This window comes from Gymnodraco acuticeps, unplaced genomic scaffold (assembly GCF_902827175.1).
Source record: "Gymnodraco acuticeps unplaced genomic scaffold, fGymAcu1.1, whole genome shotgun sequence".
In the NCBI taxonomy this organism is placed as follows: Eukaryota; Metazoa; Chordata; class Actinopteri; order Perciformes; family Bathydraconidae; genus Gymnodraco; species Gymnodraco acuticeps.
This window is the reverse complement of record NW_022990700.1, coordinates 342852-366532: the sequence shown is the minus strand read 5'-3', so window position 1 is coordinate 366532 and position 23681 is coordinate 342852. Positions and strand designations below refer to the sequence as shown.

Here is a 23681-nt window from a genome sequence, read left to right as displayed (position 1 = left end):
ACTCAGGGGCTAGCCTGAAGATACATTTCAAAGACATCTCAATTCCAACTGCCTGTAATGCCCCCCCCCTCCCATAGCTCTCTCTCACCCCCCCCCTTCTCTCTCGTTCTCTCTCTCTCTTTCTCTACCCACCCCCCCTACTTTCTCTCTCTCTCCCTCCTTTAAGTTAAGAGATGGGTTGAAGTTGGAATGATGTCAGCTCACTTCTGTGTGGGCATTCATAGCAGCAGCACTGTGTCTCCAAAGCGAAGCTGTTCAACGAACCGCAAATAAAGCAGCATTACGCACCACGATGTGACGGAAGAGGAGCGACTCTGCTCGTGGAGAGTTGGATACAAAACTCTTTGATATTGTCGGGACCCTGTGTGCTCATCAGGAGAAATCGAAGAACCTATGTTATGGGGTTGCTGTTTGAGGAGATGCATGTGTGCAGGTACTGCGCCTTATGTGGGCTACACTCTGTTCGTGCTGACCAGGAGCGTTACGCACAACATATCACCATGCATTAGTGAAAGGCAGATCAGCACAGCCAGTCTTAGCTGTTTTGGAATGGAAAACGGTGGCAAACATCGAACATGATCCGAAAGCACAAATTGGCGCTAGAATGGATGTAAATCAGTTATATTTGTTGATGGGGAACGTATCCAAGGATGAGAACACCACGGAAGCACCGCTTGGCTTGCCACACACCGGGGCAGCCACTGCGCTCATCATTTTTGTGGTTATCATCATTATTTCGGTGACCATTGTCGGTAACGTGTTGGTGATTGTAGCGGTGCTGACCAGTCGTGCTCTCCGTGCGCCCCAGAACCTTTTCTTGGTCTCCTTGGCATCAGCGGACATCCTGGTTGCCACACTGGTCATCCCCTTCTCCCTCGTCAATGAGGTCATGGGCTACTGGTACTTTGGGAGTACTTGGTGCGCTTTTTACCTGGCTCTGGACGTTTTGTTCTGCACCTCATCCATCGTGCACATGTGCGCCATCAGCCTGGACCGTTACTGGTCAGTGACAAAGGCGGTCAGCTACAACCTGAAGCGGACACCTAAGCGCATCAAGTCAATGATCGCTATAGTGTGGGTAATATCTTCTGTCATCTCCTTCCCTCCACTCCTCATGACCAAACATGATGAACGGGAGTGTCTGCTGAACGATGAGACCTGGTACATCCTCTCCTCGTGCCTGGTGTCCTTCTTCGCTCCGGGTCTCATAATGATTCTAGTTTACTGTAAGATCTATAAGGTGGCCAAACAGCGCTCCTCCACCGTATTCGTGGCCAAAAACGGTCTGGAGAGGCAGCCCTCACAGTCCGAGACATGTTTCGTCAGGAATGACCGGTTTGAGACGGAGAGCCCCAGCAGCCAGAGCTCCGGGAGTCAACAGAGGAGGCAGGGGGAGCTGGATGACATAGACCTGGAGGAGAGCTGCTGTCCGTCGGATACTAAACCCCGCAATCATCGCTTCAACAAGCGGAGAAAGGTGGAGGGGTCAGAGTGCTGCCCGCCTCAGAACTGCCGTCTCTCCTGGGCTTCAGCCCGGGCGCTGCAGCTCCCCCCGGAGCAGAAGCACCCAGCTGCGCGACAACAGCTGGCCGCGGCCAACAAGACCAAGGTGGCTCAGATGAGGGAAAAACGGTTCACCTTCGTGCTTGCTGTTGTGATGGGGGTGTTTGTGCTTTGCTGGTTCCCCTTCTTCTTTACCTACAGCCTGCATGCTATCTGCAGAGAAAGCTGCTACATCCCTGGTGCACTTTTCAACCTTTTTTTTTGGATTGGCTACTGCAACAGTTCTGTGAACCCTATAATATACACTATTTTCAACAGGGATTTCAGGAAATCCTTCAAGAAAATCGTATGCAGAACTTCAAAACGCACTTAAGCAAAGGAATCCTGTGGGCAAAATGTTGCCACCAATGGGCAAAAGGGGTTATATATAAGAACTCATTCTTCTTCTACTGACTGTGTTCCCTCCCCACATTCATTTTAATATAACTCGTCTGAATACAATGTGAAGTTGCAAAACAAAAGTACAGGTACATGTTCAGTTCATCACATTTTTTTTAATTCGATGCAAGCATGCATCAAACATGGTCATGGTTAATCAATCATTAGATGCATATGACACAGTTGTAATATATAGGTCATTGTATAATAAGTCCTGCAACACGCACCTTTGAACAAGAAGTTCCTCTATAATGGATCAATATTTCGTACTGCAGCAAGCCGGGGGAAAGAGCAACTTCAGGGTGAAATTGAAGTCATGAATGTAGTTTAAAATGCGTGATTCCAGAGCTGGAGGCTGGTGCACAGGGTGTTTTGTGTAAAGATAAAAAGAAGATTACTCTCCATCATATAAGATATGAGCATGAGGATAAGCAGGCTAGCAGCATGCCTGTGCGTCATGGGAAAAAATAAAGAATACAATCCTATGGTTTAAATGATTTATGTTTATTATCATGTGGTACAAATTGGTATTATAACTAGTATTTTTAGACACACATGTATTTAAACTTGCTGCTGTTTAAGCTACAGCGAGGCCATTTCTTATCAGTGAACCCCCAAACGTACATAAGAGTATAATCTTAAACCCCCACCGCACCATCACACCAGAACACAATGTCCAAGCTGAGGCCTGTGTGTGCAAAAACAATTTCAACACCTCACAATACCTCAACAAGATTAAGGCCATGCAAGATCCCATTCTGCTACACAGCCTGATTTTGGTTTCATTCATGTTACTGCAAGAAAAAACACATTTCAGTAGATTTCATTAGCTGTAGTCATACTCCTGAACATGCCAGAGGACAGATATTGTCGCACAGATATTGTCAGATATTGTCAGATATTGTCAGATATTGTCAGATATTGTCCCACTTCCATCAAACATCAAATCTCCTTGGTTGAATACGAGAGCTTAATATCCACACGCCTCAGTCTGTAATCCTTTGCTTTATAAAGCTGTATTAAAGTAATCTACATTATTAAGAAAGCTATGACATACATGAACAGGAAATGTTTTGGTTGCTGCACATGACTGTTTACCTCACAGGCTTGGTTGCTTCATGATGCATCTGGGACCAAAACTGTATTATGTAATGTGTTTTTTTTTTTTTTACGAAACATGCATGAGAAGTTCTTGTACTTTCTTCTGGAAAAAAAGTAGTGAAAAGAAGGCTGGCCAGCTCCATATCAGCCTATTGTCTGCTTGGGGGTTATGGATAGATACACTATTTATATCCTCTTAGGAATGTCTTCAAAGCATCTTACGGCTTACTGGCGCCTGCCAAAGATAATCACCCTGTTTGAAGGGTGTTGTGCTTAAAAGGAATTTTAAAGAAGGTTAATGAATTTGTTTCTGTGAAGTATGCACATATTCAAGAGGGTGTTGTTAAAATATCACTAAAGGCAAAAAGAGTGAAGGTGTTGGTATATTTCCTATTCCACTTGACATTCCGCACTATTTTATTCATGAAGATTATCAGACAGTCTGGGAGAGGTTAGAGGAAGGACATGTTATCTCAAAGGGACTCATAAACTCTCTAAACAAATTAAATGTCTGGGTCGAGACACACTAACAGGAAGTAGTGAAAAAAGCATTGTATCTTCATCTTGAACAATTACTGGTATGGAAGTGGTGTTAATTGGAAAATATGTAATTTGAAACTGTTGTGTATATGTTAAATAATGTCATTTCTCTAGACAGCACTGTCATTACTCTTAAAGCCTGTTGCATTCTCTGAGGAGGAAATATTTACATGAGTACTATGTCATTTTCTTCCCGATTACCATCTGACAAGAAGTCCAACTCCCTTGTTAAATCTCACTTTCTAATTCAATTAGCTTTCCAATCATCTGCTCTGTTGCAGCAAAATGAAACTGTCTTTATGTTGTTTTCAGTTGGGTTTAATCTCTCGAAGGAATTTCTCGTGACACAGTTCAGCTCAGTTGCATCTTTCCGACCAAATTGAGAGTACTAACACGTAAAAACAGCATATCTTGTTATGTAATGGTTGTTCTCAAATGCAGATCTCTCACAACCCCCCACTATTCAAGACAAATGCTCTGTTATTGTATTAGTATTCAAGATAAAATGAGTGTTGTTTGTAGTCTGTTTATTTGGAGGCCTTATTATACCGAACTCTTTATTCATCCTAGACTGTAAACAAAGTGTGAGACTATAGTTCAGGAAGAGAAAGCAGAGCTGTGACGCCCCCTAACCTCTCAAATCTTAATCCAAAGGCTTAAAGAGAGCGAAGAGAAAGATGAAGGGAAAGTTTTATTTTGGGCAGTTTTTTAAAGGAGGGTAGGAGTGGATGGTCAGTGCAGACTGCCAGGGCTGTTGAGTACTGAAGGTAATGCTATTTGCAGTCACATTTCCCCAAAGGAAAGATGTTTAAAATGTTTCAACATCAGAGCAGCATCTAAGGATGAGAGATGCTGAAGGATGCCGAGAGCTGTTGTCCTCTGCTACGTTACCTTGTTTGTCAGGCACAATGCTGCATCTGCAGGTAATTGCTTTTGTCAATCGTCTCTAACAAGATAAGGGTTGAAGGCGAGCAAGGCCAAAAGTGGCGTCAATTCCAGGAAGCTGCGTATCTTGAGAAGAAGAGCCAGTTTGTCATTAGTGTAAATCAGCTGGCGATCACGTCCAGAGGGTGGGATTGAGCTCACTCCGTCCAGGTCGTTCTAAGAAATACATACAGTACAGCCCCGTTAAACACAATCACACTTGAGGTGTCAAAGGAAATTAGAGAGCTGTGTGTTTGTATTTCTGCATGCACACATCCTCGAAATTAAGACAAATAACTTTGACAGCCTTTGTATTTTGAAGTAGATAAACAAGCTGACCGAACTGAAAACTCTTGGTTTGGTTAAAACTATTTTTATTAAAAGGCTTATTGGCTCAACATTGTTCAAACAAACTGAAACTGAAGAAACAACTTTGTGTAGTAGTTGATTATTTGTGGTGCGTTGGAAAACCTATTGACTTAGAGTGTAACCATGGACACCTAATCCATAGACCTTCCTCCTCATGTTGTTTTGCTTGAATTCCTGCATTAGGCACACAAATATTCAGGAAAGTGTAGTTTTTCAAAGGGAGATGTGGCTGTGTCTATTTGTTTATCACAATTTGTTCATTCCTGAATGAGCATTGTATATTTATTTTAGAAAAAAAAAAGTGTGCAAAATATTTCCATCCAATCTCATTCTACTTTATATTCAAGTCTTTGCAGTTTCAACATATTCACAATGTTTCCACTACATACAGAATTGAGTGTGATGAAAGGACGACAGAAAACAGATGGTGCCATTCAGAAAAACATGTGTATTGTAGACATTAAGGCTTCTGTTTTTCCCGATCATTGTATTGCTGTTGTCTGTCTTTAAAAATCAGTGAATATATAGTATCCATCCCCACACACTCTATTCCATAAAGTCAATGTGCTTTCTCAGCAGTTTGTGTGATAATAAAACTCCTTTCATTTCTAGCAGGCATTTGCAGGCAATATTTAAATCCAAAGTAAACCTTTGTGATTAATTTTCTAGTGAATAATTGTGTACTGTATTCCTCTCACAATCTCTGGTTGAAGGGACTGCTCTTGGTACGCTCCAGTGCTTACCCTGTTTCTCTACAGAGGCAGGTTAATGGGATGATGCCCTGCTGGACCATAATGCATCTCTCTTCCCCTATTGTTATTTATTCCTGACATCATGTGTAAAAACACAGACATACATCTCCTGCTCTGATATATTTGTCCATTTATCCACTTTGTGGCATAGAAGTAACACCATTAAAGGCTCACCTTTGACCTGTGATACTACACGACATCCAATACCTAAAAACAGTAAATGGACTGGGCTTACTATAAGGTGAAGGTAGGTCACAACTGAACAAAAGGGGAACTAAAAATACAATATGTAAGGGAAAATGTAATGGGTCATTCATTCCAAATGAGCACGGACAGGGAAGGGATCTTACATCTACCAAAGAGGTTCATTTCACATTGATGACCCACTTGATGTACATTATCACATTTATTACAAGGCTACTACAAATTCATATTTTGATAAAGAAACACCGATTTAAAAATGGGTTAATTGCTTCCTCTAAGTAAGTAAAAAAACATTTGAATCCAGTATCCAACAGGGCCATGTAAAAATAGGAAATCATATATTTACAATCACCTCATAGGAACCATTTAAAGGGGACCTATCATGCTAAATGCACTTTTTGATGTCTTTTATACATAAATATGTGTCCCCGGTGCGTCAGGGAACTCACACAGCGTCAGAAAATAAAACCCTTTCTCTTTTCCTCCGTACCCAAATCTCTAAAAACAGGGGTACAACGGAGCTGATCCAGATTTGCGTCCGATATGACGTAATATCGGGAATGTGGACCCACGGCCCTATCAGAAATGTTGCTATCAGAAACAATGCCCGACTGTTTTGGACGTAATATGGTCAGTGTTTACATTAGCATCGCTAACCCTCAGAGCTAACCTGTACTGGAGAGCATGTGTGTGAAGAAGCAGGAAATAAAAAGGAACTCACCTTGTGGTATAACCGGCAAGAGAGAAAGCTTTATACACAAAAATCAGCACTTTTGAAACAGGAAGTGAAATAGAGGTATATGAGGCATGGCTAGAATGGGTGATCTGTTTGGTATTTTGAGCAAAACACTTCATAGATATATTTTTTATATATTTGTATAAATATATATATGAGACCTATGCTATTACCTAAAAATAGCATGATAGGTGCACTTTAACTAATGTCAGGAGCCAAGGGAGAAAAGGCAGGAATGTAAATGCTGAATCAACATAATAAGTAATTCCATCATGATCCAATCAGTGTGTGTACTTTTCTAGCTCTAGTGTTCTTCACAACAGCAGCCCATCAATGCATACTCTGCTCTGACCCAGTTTCAATGAGTTGGAAGGGTGGGTGCTTTTCAAGAGCTTATCTTTGCCTTGGGCCTCCAAGCAGCTGAGTGCACCCATTGGTGGGACACGGGCACTTCACAGCAGGAGGTGTTTTAATTATGCTGACTTAATTGTTCTTGTCATACATATTGTATTCAGCCCAATAATGTACAGTGAATAGCATCTGCAATGAGCTGGTTATTATAAGTAACAACGCTTTCAACCTGCACTTGATGCAGAAAGTCGACTTATTGTTTTACAACACTGCAAACTTGACTCATCATCTCTCCTGCGCATATAAAAAAAAGTCTTTCTTTATTAAATGTTGAACCAGGAATCAATTATATAAGCTAACACCATCTCAAGTAACACTGGACTAACTAAAGCTTAGTATGTTTGTTTAAAATGCACAACTGCAACAAGTAAAGGGCTTCAGATTGTAAAATGGAGCAACTGAGCCTTGACAAGAGCAAAACGTTCGCTGCAAGGGTTGTCTCTTGCCAAATAAATCCTTTCCAAAAAGTGTGTACATGTTCCGACTCTGTTGCAATCAGCTTGGCACGGATGACATCTTAAGATAACATGTGTTTTCCAAAGCTACAGTAAAAAGAAGATATCATGTTTTTACTCATGTCCTCAAGAGTAGGCTAGTAAGTTAGCATTTTAGATTGTTTTGGTTGGTGGGATACATTTTGAACTCTTTCTTGCTAAAAAGCTCAAATAAACCCACCGTGTGCCAAGCAACAAACATGGACACTTAGTCAGTGACCAGCTGGTGAACAGAGTGGAGCATCTAGCTGCTAACCACATACTTCCATCAGGAGTCGGTGGAGACCAAAACATAGATCAATAATCCCCAGGTGACAAAAACAGAATTCCAAATAGATGGTAATTGGAACAACTTTCCAAATAACAAATGTATACTATGTGAGTTATGCGTTTACAGCTGTGACTCCCCGAAGAAGCCAATAAATGAATATATTACAAGTTACCACTCTTTCAGGATAATTATTAAGAGGATACTCAAAGGAACACATAATCACTAGTTAATTAAAGCGTAAAACAAAGTAGTTCGCTTTTTGGGAATCAATCAAATTCAGTTATAAATGTTTTTATTATTCCCGCGGCACTCTTGTGCTTCTGTATTCACGGGCTTCCTGTTTTTGAATTGAAGGTCCGTTGCTAATTGAAATGATGATTGTGCAGATTTACTGTAAAGAATTTTTTAATATTTAGTACAAATTCTCTATATACATTTGAAATGGACTGAAATGATACATTTCTAGAGGATGTGGGAGGACCAGCTGTTGGGACAGGAAGTGGAGGAAGATGTGGGAAGGGTTGAGGGGGGTTCAGCCTCAGTGACCCTGAGATGAATGCAGCCTAATGAGGACTGACGCTCACTCCACAACACAATCACCCAGTGGAGATTTGGCTGTTATGTATCAGCTTCATACTCTTATTTATCATCATGTGTAGACAGCCTTGTCTGATACGCAGGTTATTTGCTATTTTAACTGCGCTAATCCAAATGCAAGATTGTGGAACAATGACTCGAGTGTTGCCACCATCCACGACAGCTAATGGGACATTTGGCCCCTGAGGGAGGGGACCCACTTCGGGTCACGCGCACAAACATTATCCTAAAATGGTCGGTTCTCACAGGCCTCAAACCTGCCCACAACCAGACAAGCTCAGCAAGAAAAGTCATTTAGTTTTCCATCCCAACAACTGTTTTATCTCACCCCCTGACTCCAAACTATTTTGGACCCTAAAGCCAGGCCTTGCGGTCAGCGCTCCCAAGCCCCAAATGAGCTGGAGTTTCAAATTGTTGCTACACAGAAAGTATAGTGAAATGTAGCAACCCCAAGGACAACAGGAAGTTATAAATCAAAGGAGGAGGCAGATTGAAAGCGATTGCTGAAGAGAGAACAGCTGTGCGAGATAGTGGCCACTCATATGTAACGGAGATTACAATCCCTCTGCGGCATCAAAGGAAAGCCAGGGGGAAATTACAGGAGTAGGGAAACATTAGCTGATGACACCCAAAGGAAATATACTGATGTTGTGTAGAAGGAATAACCCGAACTTGGTAATATAAACATTGGGAATATTTATTTTCATAACCTTTGACCCCTTTCTTCGCCTCCACCCTCTTTGCTCATCCATTTGTTCAGCTATCCTTTTTAAATGATGACATTTTTTGTGTGGACAGTTAATAATTTTCTGCACGTTGTACTTCATTTGATCCTGTTATAGCAGGGGTCACCAACCTTTTTTAGGATGAGGGCTACTTTCAAAAAATAAAACAAGTCGTGAGCTACTTTTACTCTTCTTTTTTTCTTTTTTGCAGTGTATATATTTAGCACATTTTAACATTATTATATGCTGACCTTTAACCTTTGTGTGCTGTTTGGGTCTGTGGGACCCGTTTTCAGTGTTTACTAAAAGAACATGTATGCAATTTAATTATTTGAACCTGCTTTATTTGGGGGTGGACCTCACCTCCTCTAGTGGGGTCCTCACCTCCTCTAGGGTTCCGGGGGCATGCACCCCCGGGAAGATGTTTTTTTAAATGTTGAAGTTAAATGCATCAATCTGGTGCACTATGAGCACAAAATGAATTTATGGATACAGCTCTCAACACTCAGATGAAAGGGAGCTGTATACATTTCAATGATCCAAACATCTTTAGAATATGATCACAACCAATAACAAATCATTTAAACTTGTTTATTCTTATCTTATGTTACCTAGTTAGCATTCTTTCTTTTTATGTATGCATATTTTACTAATCACTCCCCTTTTACACTGTTTACTGTTTTTTGTACTGTCCTATAGTACACACTGGAATAATTTCTTACTTTATCTATATTAAATAGAAAAAAAGTATGCTCTCCCTAGCTCCCTCGCTCCCTCGCTCGTTCTCTCTCTCTCTCCCTCTATCTCGCTCGCTCACAGAGGCTGTGTGCTCCTCCGTGACGGATTGCGTAAAAAAAAAATAATAATACATATTTGTAAAGTGGGGGGACAAAAACGGGATTTCAAAAAGTGCGGGGGACATGTCCCCACTGTCCCCAGTGGAGATTACGCCATGCGTGTGTGTGCGTCAAGTGGAATAAATATATATGCAAGTTGCAACACACACAGTAAAACTCTGCCCCTCGTGTGCTGTATAGGCTGGCACGATAGGCTGTTCAATGGGGCTGATGTGTTGTGTAGATTCTGCCAGAAGGAAAATCACGGGGAGGTGCCACATTGCTTTTCTTCCCGACTGCAACGCTGGTCCCGCAAATCAAGCAAGAACGTGATTGGTCGATATTCATTGTGGGGTGGGGGGAGGGGTGTTAGATAGATATAGAGTTGTAGTAAGTAGATAGAGTTCGCTATGATTTAGGTTTCGTTTATGCATGGGGTAGATTATTTTAATTACATTTCCTTTTTAGTTTTGTGTATTTTATACATTTTGGATTTGCTTGGCGAGCTATAGAACGTGCCCCGCAGGCGCCTCACCTTGCCCCTGCGGGCGACTGAGTGCCCGCGGGCACTGTGTTGGCTACCCCTGTGTTATAGTATCCCATCAAGCTTCACCCCTTCATTAAGGAAACATATGTCACATAATATATCGATGTTTCAAGTGTGAGCACTCGTTGAGTCTAACGTTCATCAAAAAATAAATTCAATCAAAATATCAAAATATTGGATGTAAAATAAATGTAAACTGACCCAGACTAATTATTTATTTTAGGGAGGACCAGAACGTGCTGGAATTCAGCTGAAATAACTGCTTCAATTCATGAGGTAAACATTTAGTTGATTTTATTTATAGGTATTTAAGGTTCATTTCAAGATCAACAGCAGATACATATTTGACTTAAGGAAATAAAAGGTGGTATTTAGAGAAGGTTTCTTTAGGGCAGAGGTCACCAACTACATTTGTCCAAGGGCCACAATTAATACAAGAGACACTTTCGGGGGCCAGTGATTTTTATATATATATTTATATATAAATCATAATAAATTATATATATATATTTATATATATATAATTTTGATTGATTAATATGTTCACTTTATTGAAAAAATAATCCTTTTTTTTTATAAACCTGTATCTGGGGTAATAAAACTGAAAGCAGTCCTGATTGGCAGGGAAAGGAATCAACTTGTTCATTAATACCGTGTCCTGATTGGTGGGAAACGGTTGCAGGATTTAAGAAAATTGTTTGCCGGGCACGCAAAAATGTCACTGTCAAAGAGCCTCAAGTGTAAAGTTGACGTGGAAAGCCGAAGTTTTAATGAGGAATGGAATAATGGTTCAATAAGGCTACACCTGTTTGCCTTATCTGCAATGAAACGGACGCTGTTGCAAAAGAACACAACAACGTTTTTAGACGAGCGTGGGGCTCAACCCCGTGTGTCTCGAAGTGACATGAGTGGGGGGCGAATGCACTAACCACTCCGCCAACGCCAGTCAGGACATCCATGCGGGGCGAATCAGAATGTCTGGCAGGCCGGATGTGGCCCGCGGGCCGCCAGTTGATGGTCACTGCTTTAGGGGTTGCTTGAGAAAGACTGGGTGACAAAGTAGTTTTGTGGTTATCACCTTTGGAGGTCTGACAGCGCATCAGTCTTCACGATTCAAAAGAAATGCAGGAAGCTGGTGGAGAAATAAACTATTTGGCTTGGTACTTTATACAATTTATTTATTGCTGCGTGAATACAAAAGGAAAAAATCAAGAAAACCAACCCATCTCACCAAGTCACACCTCGCCTGTTTTTATATGATGATTATGATAATGTTCTGCTTGGCTTTATTTTTCAATCAAAATTGATTCATCCACATCACCTTTGAATAATGCCATTTGAAGGTGAAATGCTAAAAAAAACGTTTTGCTTTCAATACTTCAATACCTCAACCCATTCATCACATCCCATTCATCAGCCTTTCAAACAACGGCAGCCATGTCCATTCTGTCACAACCATAATTATAAGAAGAGTAATTATGGTATAATTTAAGCATCCACATTTCAAGATGTATAAAAAAGAGCTGGTGTAAAGGCAAGTGAAATGCTCATAATTGTACACTACCACAATACAAATGTAACTGCTGGTTGTCACATGAAAGAAAATGAAAAGCATAGCATTGTTAGCCTCTCATCTTTATAATTTATAATATATGTTGGGGGTAGTAAGTTAAAAATAATAAAAATATATTAACCACTTTTATTAGATTTTTTTTTTTAAATGGAAAGGCCTTATAGGGGTATTGCTGGTCTGAAATTGGAAATTGAGAGGGTCCAGCACCAAATTGGGCCACATCATACAGTAAGTACTGCCCTCAAGTACAATTTTCACACCTCAACCGTTTTCATTTGATCGGCTTGGTGTTATAAAGTTGTGCTTGGCTTGACTTTTATTTTTCAATCAAATTATTCAACGTAATCCGTGAATAATACTGCTTTTATTGAGTGGTTTTTTCGTAAATTACATTTGAAGGTTACATTCTTCTAAAAATAGTTCTGCTGTCCATATTCGCAAATATATTTTGGGGGGAAAATAGTTTTTTCCTAACTGCATTTGTTGACACACTAGGATATAAGATACTGACCACTGCATCCATGTCTCCTCCAAATGAAGTAAAAAAGAAAGCTCTCATTTTAAAATGGGACAGACCTTGAGTGAGTGTTGCCTCAAGGAATGAAAAGGGTCCAGGCCCACATTGAGACACAGGATATAAGTGATGATTTCCACACCTTACTTCTAGTTGTATTTTAATATTGCGGTATTGGTACTTTTACATAAATTACGTATCTTAATATTTCTTCTACCAGACAGGTGTTTTCTTTCCACTCACTGTCAGTTGATGGTCATGCTTCACCTGTCCACTAGATGTCCTCATCAAGTTTTCCCGCTCCTGGTGATCACCTGTCTGCACAGCTGAGCCTCATTAGCTCGTCAGCCTTTTCAAGCATGTGATGGTCTGTTGTTCTTTGGGGTCTGACAGGTGAAACCAATTAGTTTAGCGATGGCTCTGTTCTATTCTGATGTCCCAGTAAACCATGACAGTGGGAGATAGGGCTTTTACCACAGAAGGTATTTTGACTCAGGAAAGTAGGAAAAACAAAAGTGTTTATAATAAATATATAAAAACAGCTGTGCATATCCTACTATGACAAGTGACAATGTGTGTTGGGAGAAAGGCCTGCATTTCACTCACCTGTCAGTTAAAGCGTCGTTTTTTTAAAGCAGTGGAAGTGTTGTCAGATAAAGAATGGTACATTGATATCTGGTCTATTGATAGTTAGAACTGATACAATTATAAAAGCAGTGAAGATAAATGAAAAAAAAATGTACACACTGTATAGTATTTACTTAGTTGTCAGCATTAATAATAATAATAATTCCTTACATTTATTATAGTGCTTTTCCAGATGCTCAAAGCGCTTTACAAATACACATTACACATATCATACATGCAATGGTCATGTACTGTGGACAATACCCACAGGAGCAAGTGCAGGTGAAGTGTCTTGCCAAAGGACACAACGGCTTTACAGACGCAGCAGCGGCGGGTTTGACCCCTTGATCTGATGATCATTGCACTGCGCCACACCGTCCATCTTCACGCCGCGAAGTCATCGAGGCGCTTTTACAAGTACACATTAATATCATACATGTACTGTGGACATTACCCACAGGAGCAAATGCGGGTTAAGTGTCGTGCCCAAGGACAGAATGGCCTGACGCAGTGGCGGCAGGAGCGGGTTTCGAACTGGAGTTCCCCAGCAGTTCCCTTGATCTGATGATCAGATGCACAGACCACTGCGCCACCCATTACCTGAAAGAGGAACAATAATGCTAGGAGAATCATCGTTGATACAAACAACCCTGGTACAAGCCCTTTCTTCACGTTGAGAAAAAGGTACAGGGTACACAATGCTACTCAGGAGTTTCAGAAGGAGATTTCCCACTTAGGCCATTAGGATATGTCTAAGAACGCCACTCAGTTTTGAATACATAAATTGTTATATTTTACAGGATAACATTTCACTTGAATCATATATGTTTGCATGTGCCAAATAAAAGTGTGATAGTTGTTTCTGCCTGTTCATGCTTCTGTTGGCCTGCAGTCGCAGACACGTCACAGACTGTAAGCCTAACCTTTGAATTAAGTGCCATTTTAACAAACCTTGTCATGTCTGACGGGCCTGCGTTTGGTTCCAATCCTAACCTGTAAAAAGTTCAATGTTCTGCCTGAGTGGTGTTTTTTGTTTAAACATTTAGTTTTCATTTCATTCAATCTCACAATGTTTTATCTGTTATGATATTAAAAATGGTTATGCCAGGTGGCCGTAAAACAGTCTGAGATCTGTCGATCTGATATCAGAACAAAACTGAATGTGTAGTAAAGGACGTCCAGCACCCGACAAAAAGGTGAGCGGCTGAAGATTAAGTTGGTAATAAGCAGAGGAGTGCTATTTGAGATACATTTATTTGATATACTGTTAAATTGCTAATAAGCATCAGAAGGCACAGGTTATGAACAACCCGTGGGCCAATTAAGCTCATGGGGTGTGAAAGATTATTATTATAAGAGTGAGTGGGAGTCTATTAACCACCCATGCTCCACAATCTCTGCATTACACACACACAGCTGCACACTCAACAATAATGACTATATTAATAAACTAAACAGGGAAACTTGTGCTCTTCTTTCACCATGTGTGTCCCTGAACATGTGGTTATGCATGTTGTGTATGTGTGTGTTCATGTGTCACATGTGCTTGTATAGCACTACATTAGTAAGTCATGTCAACTCCCTGTGTCTTTGATTGGTGCAAGTGTTAGTCCCCCTTTGTTATATTCAGGGACTGGGAGTGTGCCACATATGTTCCTTTGTGTAAAAGTTAGATACACTTAAAGCATAGTCACATTACTCACAGATGTAGGAGTAATGAACTGTGTGTGAAAATGTGTACTTGCTTCTGTTTTTTGAGAGTTCATTCTTTTTTTATGAAGCTTAGGGATCTAACTTTGGCGTTGAAGTTGCCTCCCAGGGAAACCTAAGCAATCCTTCTCAGTTAAGACAAACTACCTGTAAACATAGCCTCAGGTCAAAGCCATATCATTTGAGCGAAGCTATATAACACATAGGCACATAAGCGAATATGGAAAGGGATGATCACAGTATGGACATATACAAGTTAGAATTGAGCTCAAAACACTACTGTGCATTTGTACAGCTTCACAGAGATGCAAGCATTGCTGTAGCCTCAAAAGGCCACTTATTGATTTCCAGGTAAGATAAGGTCATTATGGAATAATTAAGGTTTGAGATTCTGGTTCATCTTTGATGTCATTATACAAACTTGAATACTGAAATGCAGTTGTAGCCCCCTCTATACACAGAGAATGAAGAATGGCAAATATAAATCGGAAGTTTCAGAATGATTCCATCTCAACAAAGTCTTTGAAAGTGTAAGTGTCCCAGTTGTTGGCATTCATTATGTTTGTTATAAAACATCCAACCATGAATTGTCAGACTTCAAAGAGGCTCAGGAGTACAGAGCCAATGCACGTCATAGCCTCCTGTTTTATAAAAGTCTCACAAGTGGAGTTAAGGGTGTCATGTATCAAATGTGACCTTTAGTTGATGAGCTCTCTTTAGTCTGAGCGATCTTAATTAGTAAAGGAAGCTGAATCTGTGTTTGAAGGTTTGTTGTTGAGGTTAATATAGTCTATGATTCTGATGCCTTATTCTCCTTTCTCTTCTTAAACTTTGTACTCCAAGCTTTAACATTCCTTTTCTTTATGTCGTCTATCTAGTAGTTTGCAAAACATATTTTAGCAAAAAGACAAAAGGCTTAATGTTGTGTGTGTCGTGTTTGAATAGTATTTACAGTATATTAGATGCTAGAGGACTGACGACGCCACCTCTGGGCTTTCACCCCAGCAAACAGCAAGGCTTTACCTTTTTTCCAAAACCCTTAATGTAACCTTCATTTAACAATTAATCAAGACACAGGTTTGTTTACTGAGGGACAGAGTCACATTTAATCAGAAATTAGGAAACTTAGAAAAGTATTGCATCAAGATAAAATTGTAAGTTAGGAAACGACAAGCAAAAACAATGTCAAAATTATCCAATTTTAAAAATCTGTCTTTAAAATCTAATTTTTAAAAAGGTGGTCTGAGGCCAGTACATTGGGTGGTAGGCTGAACTGGGGAGCTACCATTTGCTCACCACGTGCAGTCACAGCAAACCGTTAACTCACTCATGCGCCACAGTGCTCTTCACCACAGTGAACATCGATGGCGACTAGCCTGACTGACTCTCAGCTCCACTCAAATCAAAGGAGTCAACAAAAAAAAGTTAAACCAAGTTGGTTTAAATAACCATGTAAACATTTACAAAATAAATAGCAAAACAAAAAAGGTATACGCGAAAACTGAACCAAGCAAAACCGCAGAGCATAAGCTAAAAGCTAAACACAGATGAGGAGATTATAAACAAAAGTTATAGGCAAAAACAGCAGCAGGTGATCCTACAAAAAGGTCAAATTGGGGTTAAAAATGACTCACCATGTAGCATACAAACAATTGAAATGTTCTGACCCTACTCACCACATGCATGAGGTTTTGACAAACTAGTGGTGTGCAGGACAAACTGTAAGGAAGCAGCAAGTAAGCATAGCATATCAGACTGAGGAGACCAATTCATCAATGTATTAAAAATAGACTGCCTACCTGAACCACTGACCATGACAGACAGGGCCAAAAGGGAGAACAAAGGCCAGCAGGTGCTTTTTATAAGCAGCACTAATTAGGGGAGTGGTTGGGGGAGGAGTCAGGCTTTGAGCTGCATTCAAGAGCACTGCACTCTCTTTGGGAGCATTACCCACTACAGTGGCACTGGAGGAAAATGTAGGGTCACCAAAGTCAATAGGCATTATCCTCTGGAGACCATGAACATCTGCATAGAATTATATGGCAGTCAATTCAAAAGTTGTTAAGATATTTCAGTTTGCAACACATTGGTAACGCGCCAGATTGTTTGTTGAACAAAACTTTCTGAGAAACAGGTCGGAAAAGGGAAGGCTCTATCAAAAAATACATTATATAAGATTTAAAGAACTATAAATCAGACTTTTGCAAAAGCCAGTTGGGAGAAAAGCAAGGAACGCCCTCTGACATTAACAACAAACGGTCACCTCTCTGTGTTGGTCGTCAGACTCGTCACTCAGAACTGTAGCCGACCTTAGGACGTTGATTGATCACAAACATGGATTTTAGTGTGATCTCCTAATATTAGGAGAATCCAGCTGCTCTGCAAGGGAACCAATTATTGCATTTCCTATAGCCCCTGGCAAGCAAATAAGTGTCAAAACATGTTGAAGGTTGCCATATAATAAAAAAACTGAGGAAAGTTTTCCTTGAGTGAAATAAAGTATGCATTCTGAGGTTATACGGATATGCTGCAGTGTTTATACTCAGCATGACACACTGTACTGCTCATTGTGTTGATTTTGTTTTACATGCCATCCTATTCTCTGCTTGCAGAGGTGTGGATTTGTGTCACACTGGCTTATTATAGTGATGGGTCCCTGTGCTATGAATTATGCAATACTCATGTGGCTCTTAGGCAACCCTTCCCAACGTGACAGGAGTGTATGAATTCGAAGCATTTTATCCCCCGTGCCCACATTCAATTATAAATGTATCTCCTTTATGGATTGCTGTTAAAGCTTCAGGCGCTCACCCAGATCACATTTTGAAAATCAGTGGAATACAAGGTGGGGGAAACTGATGGGACTTCTCATTGTTCAACATAAAACCATCAAAAATCATTTTTAAATTGACAGTCTAAAATTACCCATGGCTCTTTTTTTGTCTTCGCTAATATAGAGAGACAGGCATAGCACACCATAACATATCTCTCTCTTGTCTATAAGAAATAAACAAACTTTTGGAGAAACCAAAGGAAGTCAAAATAATAATGTAAGTGTAATAAGAAATGTATAATCTCTTTTAAATGTCAAGGTAGTCTTCATTCCAAACGAATTCCAAAGCACCCGATTCCACTGACAATCAGAATAATAACCAGTTAGCGGATGGAGCCTATAATTAGCTGCTGCAGCATTTAGTTGGAAGGAAACCATGAATTCTGTTTTGCAAAATTAAAACACTCAGCTCCGACATTAAGATTCAAAGCTGCTCAAACTTTAAGACTACAGGGCAAATGTGAATTTATGAATTTGTGATGGAGAGAGCGTCGTGTCCTGTTACAGACACAAACACACACACACTGCGCTAAGACATCTGCGTCCAGGCAGCAGAAGGCTTTTAGTGGCATTTGCATGAATCCAGCTCCAACAGCTGAACATCTGCAGCACATTCCCTTTGAATCTATTAGACACCACATATGCTTTCCTGGTTAGACTGTGTGCAGTGTCACATGTCACATTTCACAGGAGTGTTAAAGTGAATGAAACATAATACGACATGTTGCTCTCAGCTCTCTGAATATGCGAAGTCTCGCCTTCGGCCTCTCCTGTGCTCATTGATGGGTGCTTTACTGGCCCTCAAACAGGAATCCTCATCAGATCTAAAGCCTCCGCAGATGTTCCTGTATATCAAGTATCCTGTCTGACGCTATATATGTGAGTGTATGATACAAGTGTCACCGTTTTCAAGCCTTTTGGCACTTGGTAAATGGTGATGTTGGCCGGGCTTCCTGTTTTCTCTCTCAGCTCTCCAACTAAGCCTGCACCTGGAACCTGATTCAAACTTCACTACAAGTTGTATTTTGTATTACTTTTGTAACGTCTGAGGTCCTTTCTCATACGCGTAACTGCTCTAGTATTATCTTTGTTGTATTGACATGTCTTGACATGTCTTGTAACATGTCTTCAAAACTGAATGGACAAAAATATGTTTTTGGCCTTTTGATTTAAACTAGGGCCGGGACTTTAACGCGTTAATTAAGATTAATTAATTACACAAAAATTAACGCGTTAAAAAAATTAACGCATTTTAATCGCACTTATTTTTGCACCGCGGAACGTTTCTCACTGGATGAGTTTCAGGCGTACCGATTATACTGGAGCACCAACTAACGTTCATGACTTCAGACAACAACAAACCACAGTGAACAACAGTGGGAAATGTTGTTTTAAAAAACGGACGGATGGAAGCGTCGATAAGAGCACGGTTGTGTGCAAATTATGCAAAAAGGAATTCGCATATCACCGCAGCACATCAAGCCTCAAGTATCACCTCAATGCAAAAACATATAGCAGCTAGCGTGGAAGCTAGCGTGGACGTTAGCCTCTTTTATCGCGTTCACACCAAAAAGAGCCGGTACTAAAATTAGTTCATGAGAACCTTTTTACCCCCACGAAAGTCCCTGCTAGAGAGCAGAGAGCAGGGACTTTCGTACGGCTCTCTTGTGAGAAAAGAGCTATATGTCTGATTGGCTGGGCGGATTGCAAACCACGCCCCGTAAAACTCCCAAAAAGTTTTGTGAAGCCGCCATTTTATTATCCTCGCATTAGCATTATTAGCATTAGCATTAGCCCAGCGCAGAAACGCAGAGAGACTAACTTATGGCAACACAAAATAAAACATGGGAGCGGTGGAGATGAGGAGGTGTCGGCGTTCTGGCAATTTACTCGGAAGGCTTCTCACTGTTCTCAGGTCAAATATGTATATGTGATTAAAAATGCGATTAATTTCGATTAATTAATTACAAAGCCTCTAATGAATTAGATTAATTTTTTTAATCGAGTCCCGGCCCTAATTTAAACACATCATTGGAGAAAAAAGGCTTCTTCCGAGGATAACGATCTTTTGGCTTAATTTTCATCAGCAAAATGTACAGGCAGATGAAACATAAACCAGGCAAGATGCATAGACGACACTGTTACCGAAGGTTGAAGCTTTAGTGAATATATAAAACCAACTAATGCAGACAAATACACATCGTTTTTATAAAGTAATGAGTGCAGAGCAACATACACAGATATAATCAACCATGTAGCTACTGTGCATTAACAAATACATGTCACTGTGAGATGTGAGTATTAACTCTCACTCTGCTTGTTGGTGTAAGAAGAGGAAGTGAGGAGAGACACAACGCAGCTGGTGGAGCAGAGGGGTCGCAGGCCCCCGCCTCATCCTGACAGCAATCCCATATGGACATGCTCGTGCTGCAGCAGCCTCTGGGCCATCATACAGTGTCTGGTGTGTGTAAGTCACAAAGTTCAGAGTGAATAAATGTTTAATGTGTATAGTAGTCGTAGAAAACATAAATAACTCAAAGCTTCTTTGTGTTTCCTTGGAAGTACGAGGAAAGATGGATCACCAACAGAGACACAATTGTTTCTGTGTGTGTTGAAAAGAGGACAACTGCCCCAAGGCAGGGCAGCAGGATACATTTTGTTTTGGGAACATCTCAACACAATAACAACCAACACAATAACAGTCTTGCTTTACTCTTGACGAGTGTCAAAATCAATTTGTGTTTATCAATTTGTGTTTAACAGCTTACAGTAATGAATGTCTGTTTAATTTCCACTCAGCAAATCTGGTGCCGGTGAGCGTTTTAGCATAACAAGCTGTACACAGGGTGGGAGTGATGGGAGTGTTACTGAGGTCCAATAGCCAATTTCCCCCCAGGGTCCAAGCAGGTGAAGTCATGACAAAAGAGACATGTCATGACCTGTCCAGTTGAAGTGAACCAAAATGAAAAGCAACGCCTCGCTGCCCTCTTTGGCTGAACGTTTTTTGGTCAGTTGCACTTCATTCTACACCCTATTCGCTGTTTTGTGTGGTCAAGTGTATTCTGTTTCACTTGTCACCACACCCAACAGTCATGGTGTCCTAAAGTACACCTGCACATCACTTTGTATGCATCCAGCAGAAACAGAGCCACATTCGTTTTAATTTGGAGTTGTGAAAACTCAGTTCCACCAACACTGATTTAAACAAATATATACAAATGTGTATCTGTAGCTTCTAAATGTGCCAGCAAATGTGCTCATGTTTGTGTTGGTTGTTTGGTTTTGGGCATGTAGAGAAGGCTTTTAGTATGAAAATACTGGTTAGAAGGAGAGTGTCAAAGGCAATGCTAGTATTTCAAGGAAGTTGAAGCAGTGAAGTAGTTCAAACCACTGAGCCACGTTAACAATATGAATTTAATGTAAGCCTTACTGGATAAACTAAGTAGTACCTTCTAAAGTAGAGATATATACTTCCTCCACTGTTGAGGATTTCATACTTGTTAGTTAGGATTAGTTTTTGGAACTTTTTCTTTAGAACTGCGCAAAAAGCAATTACATTTCAACAGCTCATTATAAGAAATTAACATCCTCCAGTAGTTATCACGTTAGCTGAAAAAATATACAACTTCTATTAATTTATTATATCTTTCACTGAAGCAAGTGTCTTCTGCTTTGAAATGCTCTTTGTGTATCTTAAGGAGAGGAGGCTGAAATATGGCCACGTCTTTATAATCTTCAGGGAGTAGCCTGACTCCAAAGAGCTTTGTCCGACCCATGAAGCACAAAGGATCACAGGGCATGTCCTGCAGAGGCAGAGGAGCTGAGGCGCTGCTGACGACTGCTCCTGATGGAGCTGGATGTCAGAGGAGAAGGGAGGAGGAAAGGTGTGTGTACCTGTCATTTCCAGTCACATATTGGGAGTTAGGTGTTAAGCCTCTGCTGTCTTCCCTAATGGAATATCATTTATTTAAGTCCCATATGACACTGACAATGACAGAAAGGAGAATAATAAAATGTTCTCAGTTGGCAGCACAAAGCTGGTGTTTTAATTTCCGATGTCAATTTAACTCAAGCTTAATTTCTTATGCAACTGGTATTCCATGAAGGTTGAGTAAATCCTGCGGCGCTGCATAAATACATAAATGTAACAGTGTAAAACTATAAGGTGGACGGTGTTAGTCACTGTGAATATGGATGTGTTTCTGGGGATAAACACCTTGCAGTTTTGCCGTACAGTAAACATACTCGTCTCTGTGTTAATTCTTATAACAGGAACACATGAGTCGCATACTATCAAAGTGAACTCATCAACCCTTACTGGCTGACGAGAACACATTTATTTGTCAGTCAGATGTTAGTATGTGATGAAAATAGTTTTTCTTGCCTTGCACGCTTTTGTATTTATTAAAGCTAAGCTTTTGTATTTATTAAAGCTAAGCTTTTGTATTTATTAAAGCTAAGAACAACCAGGGTAAAAAATCGCGCTGAGCCGTGGATGCACTCCGGTATACTGACCGCCATGAAAACCAGAGACAAAAAATGCTCTGAGTTTCATAAAAGTCAGTCAATGCTTTCCAAAAGCACGAGCAGTGAACTCCAGGCCCACGTGACTGAACTCAAAATTGAAAGAAACAGACTAAGAAATGATGTAAGCTCCATGATCAAAACTGCCAAAAAGAATTTCATCAATGTCAAAACTGAGGAAAACAAAAATAAACCCCGTGAACTTTGGAAATTACTCAATAACCAGCTTGGCTGCAGTAAAAAACTCAAAACGAGATTTTCTAACTTAAACATAAAGACAGATAACAGGCTCATCACAGACAAACTGGATGTGGCCAAGTACTTGAACATTTTTTTCACAAACATAGCCACAACTCTTGTAAATAAATTACCCTCCCACTCAGGGCTTTTTGGAGTAGATCACATCATGACCTACTACAAAAACCTAGGGGTACGCAAAGATGATTTCAGTCTAGCAAGGGTAACAACAGCAGAGGTACTCATTAAACTGAGCGCCCTCCAACCTAACAAGGCCACTGGCCACGACGATATCCCCTCCAAATTCCTCAGAGACACAGCAACCGCCATCTCACCAGTCATAGCTCACATAATTAACCTCTCCATAAAACAGGGAAAAGTACCCAAAGACTTCAAAATTGCAAGAGTAACCCCCCTGCACAAAAAGGGCAGCAAATTGGACCCAGGCAACTACCGCCCTGTTTCTATACTTACCTCCATCTCGAAAGTCATGGAAAAAATAGTATATGAACAGGTCGAAAAGTACCTCGCGGAAAATAAACTAATCTATGAATTTCAATCTGGCTTTAGAACATCCCACTCCACTGACACATGCCTTCTTTATTTGAGCGACCACATCAAACAAGAGGTGGACGAGGGCAAGTACTGCGGCACGGTGATGCTGGACCTACAAAAGGCTTTCGACACTGTCAATCACCCCATTCTGAATGACAAGCTAAAAGCAATTGGTTTTGATAAACTATCGGTGAGCTGGATGCAATCCTACCTGGAGGGGAGAGAACAGATGGTGGAGGTAAATGGTACTCTGTCCCCCCCCCCTCCCAGTGAGCTGTGGTGTTCCACAAGGAAGCATATTAGGTCCGTTACTGTTCCTAATTTATGTAAATGACATGTCATCAGCATGTGACTGCAACTTGTTCCTGTTCGCGGACGACTCAGCCCTGCTGGTCTCTGACAGGAACAGGTTGCAGGTTGAAAAAACCCTCAGCTCCGTGCTCGGCAGAATCTGCACCTGGCTCGCCGATAATAAATTATCATTACACCTGGGTAAAACAGAGTCCATTCTCTTCGGTTCGAAACATAATCTCAGCAAATCCGACGACTTCTCAGTTGCAGTGGGCGACATTATTGTCACAAGTAAGAAGGAAATTACATACCTAGGATCTATTCTTGAGGCAAACCTCTCCTGTGACAAAATGGCATCCAATGTAATAA

At 40.6% G+C, this 23681-nt stretch overlaps 1 protein-coding gene across 1 annotated transcript; it reads left to right on the top strand.

Annotated features, from left to right (window-relative positions):
- The first annotated feature begins 217 nt into the window (after positions 1-217).
- Positions 218-5536, top strand: adra2db (adrenergic, alpha-2D-, receptor b). Its single transcript, XM_034231053.1, has one exon. It carries the CDS (start codon positions 605-607, stop codon positions 1874-1876), a length of 1272 nt encoding a protein of 423 aa, XP_034086944.1. The 5' UTR covers positions 218-604; the 3' UTR covers positions 1877-5536.
- Positions 5537-23681: the final 18145 nt, after the last annotated feature.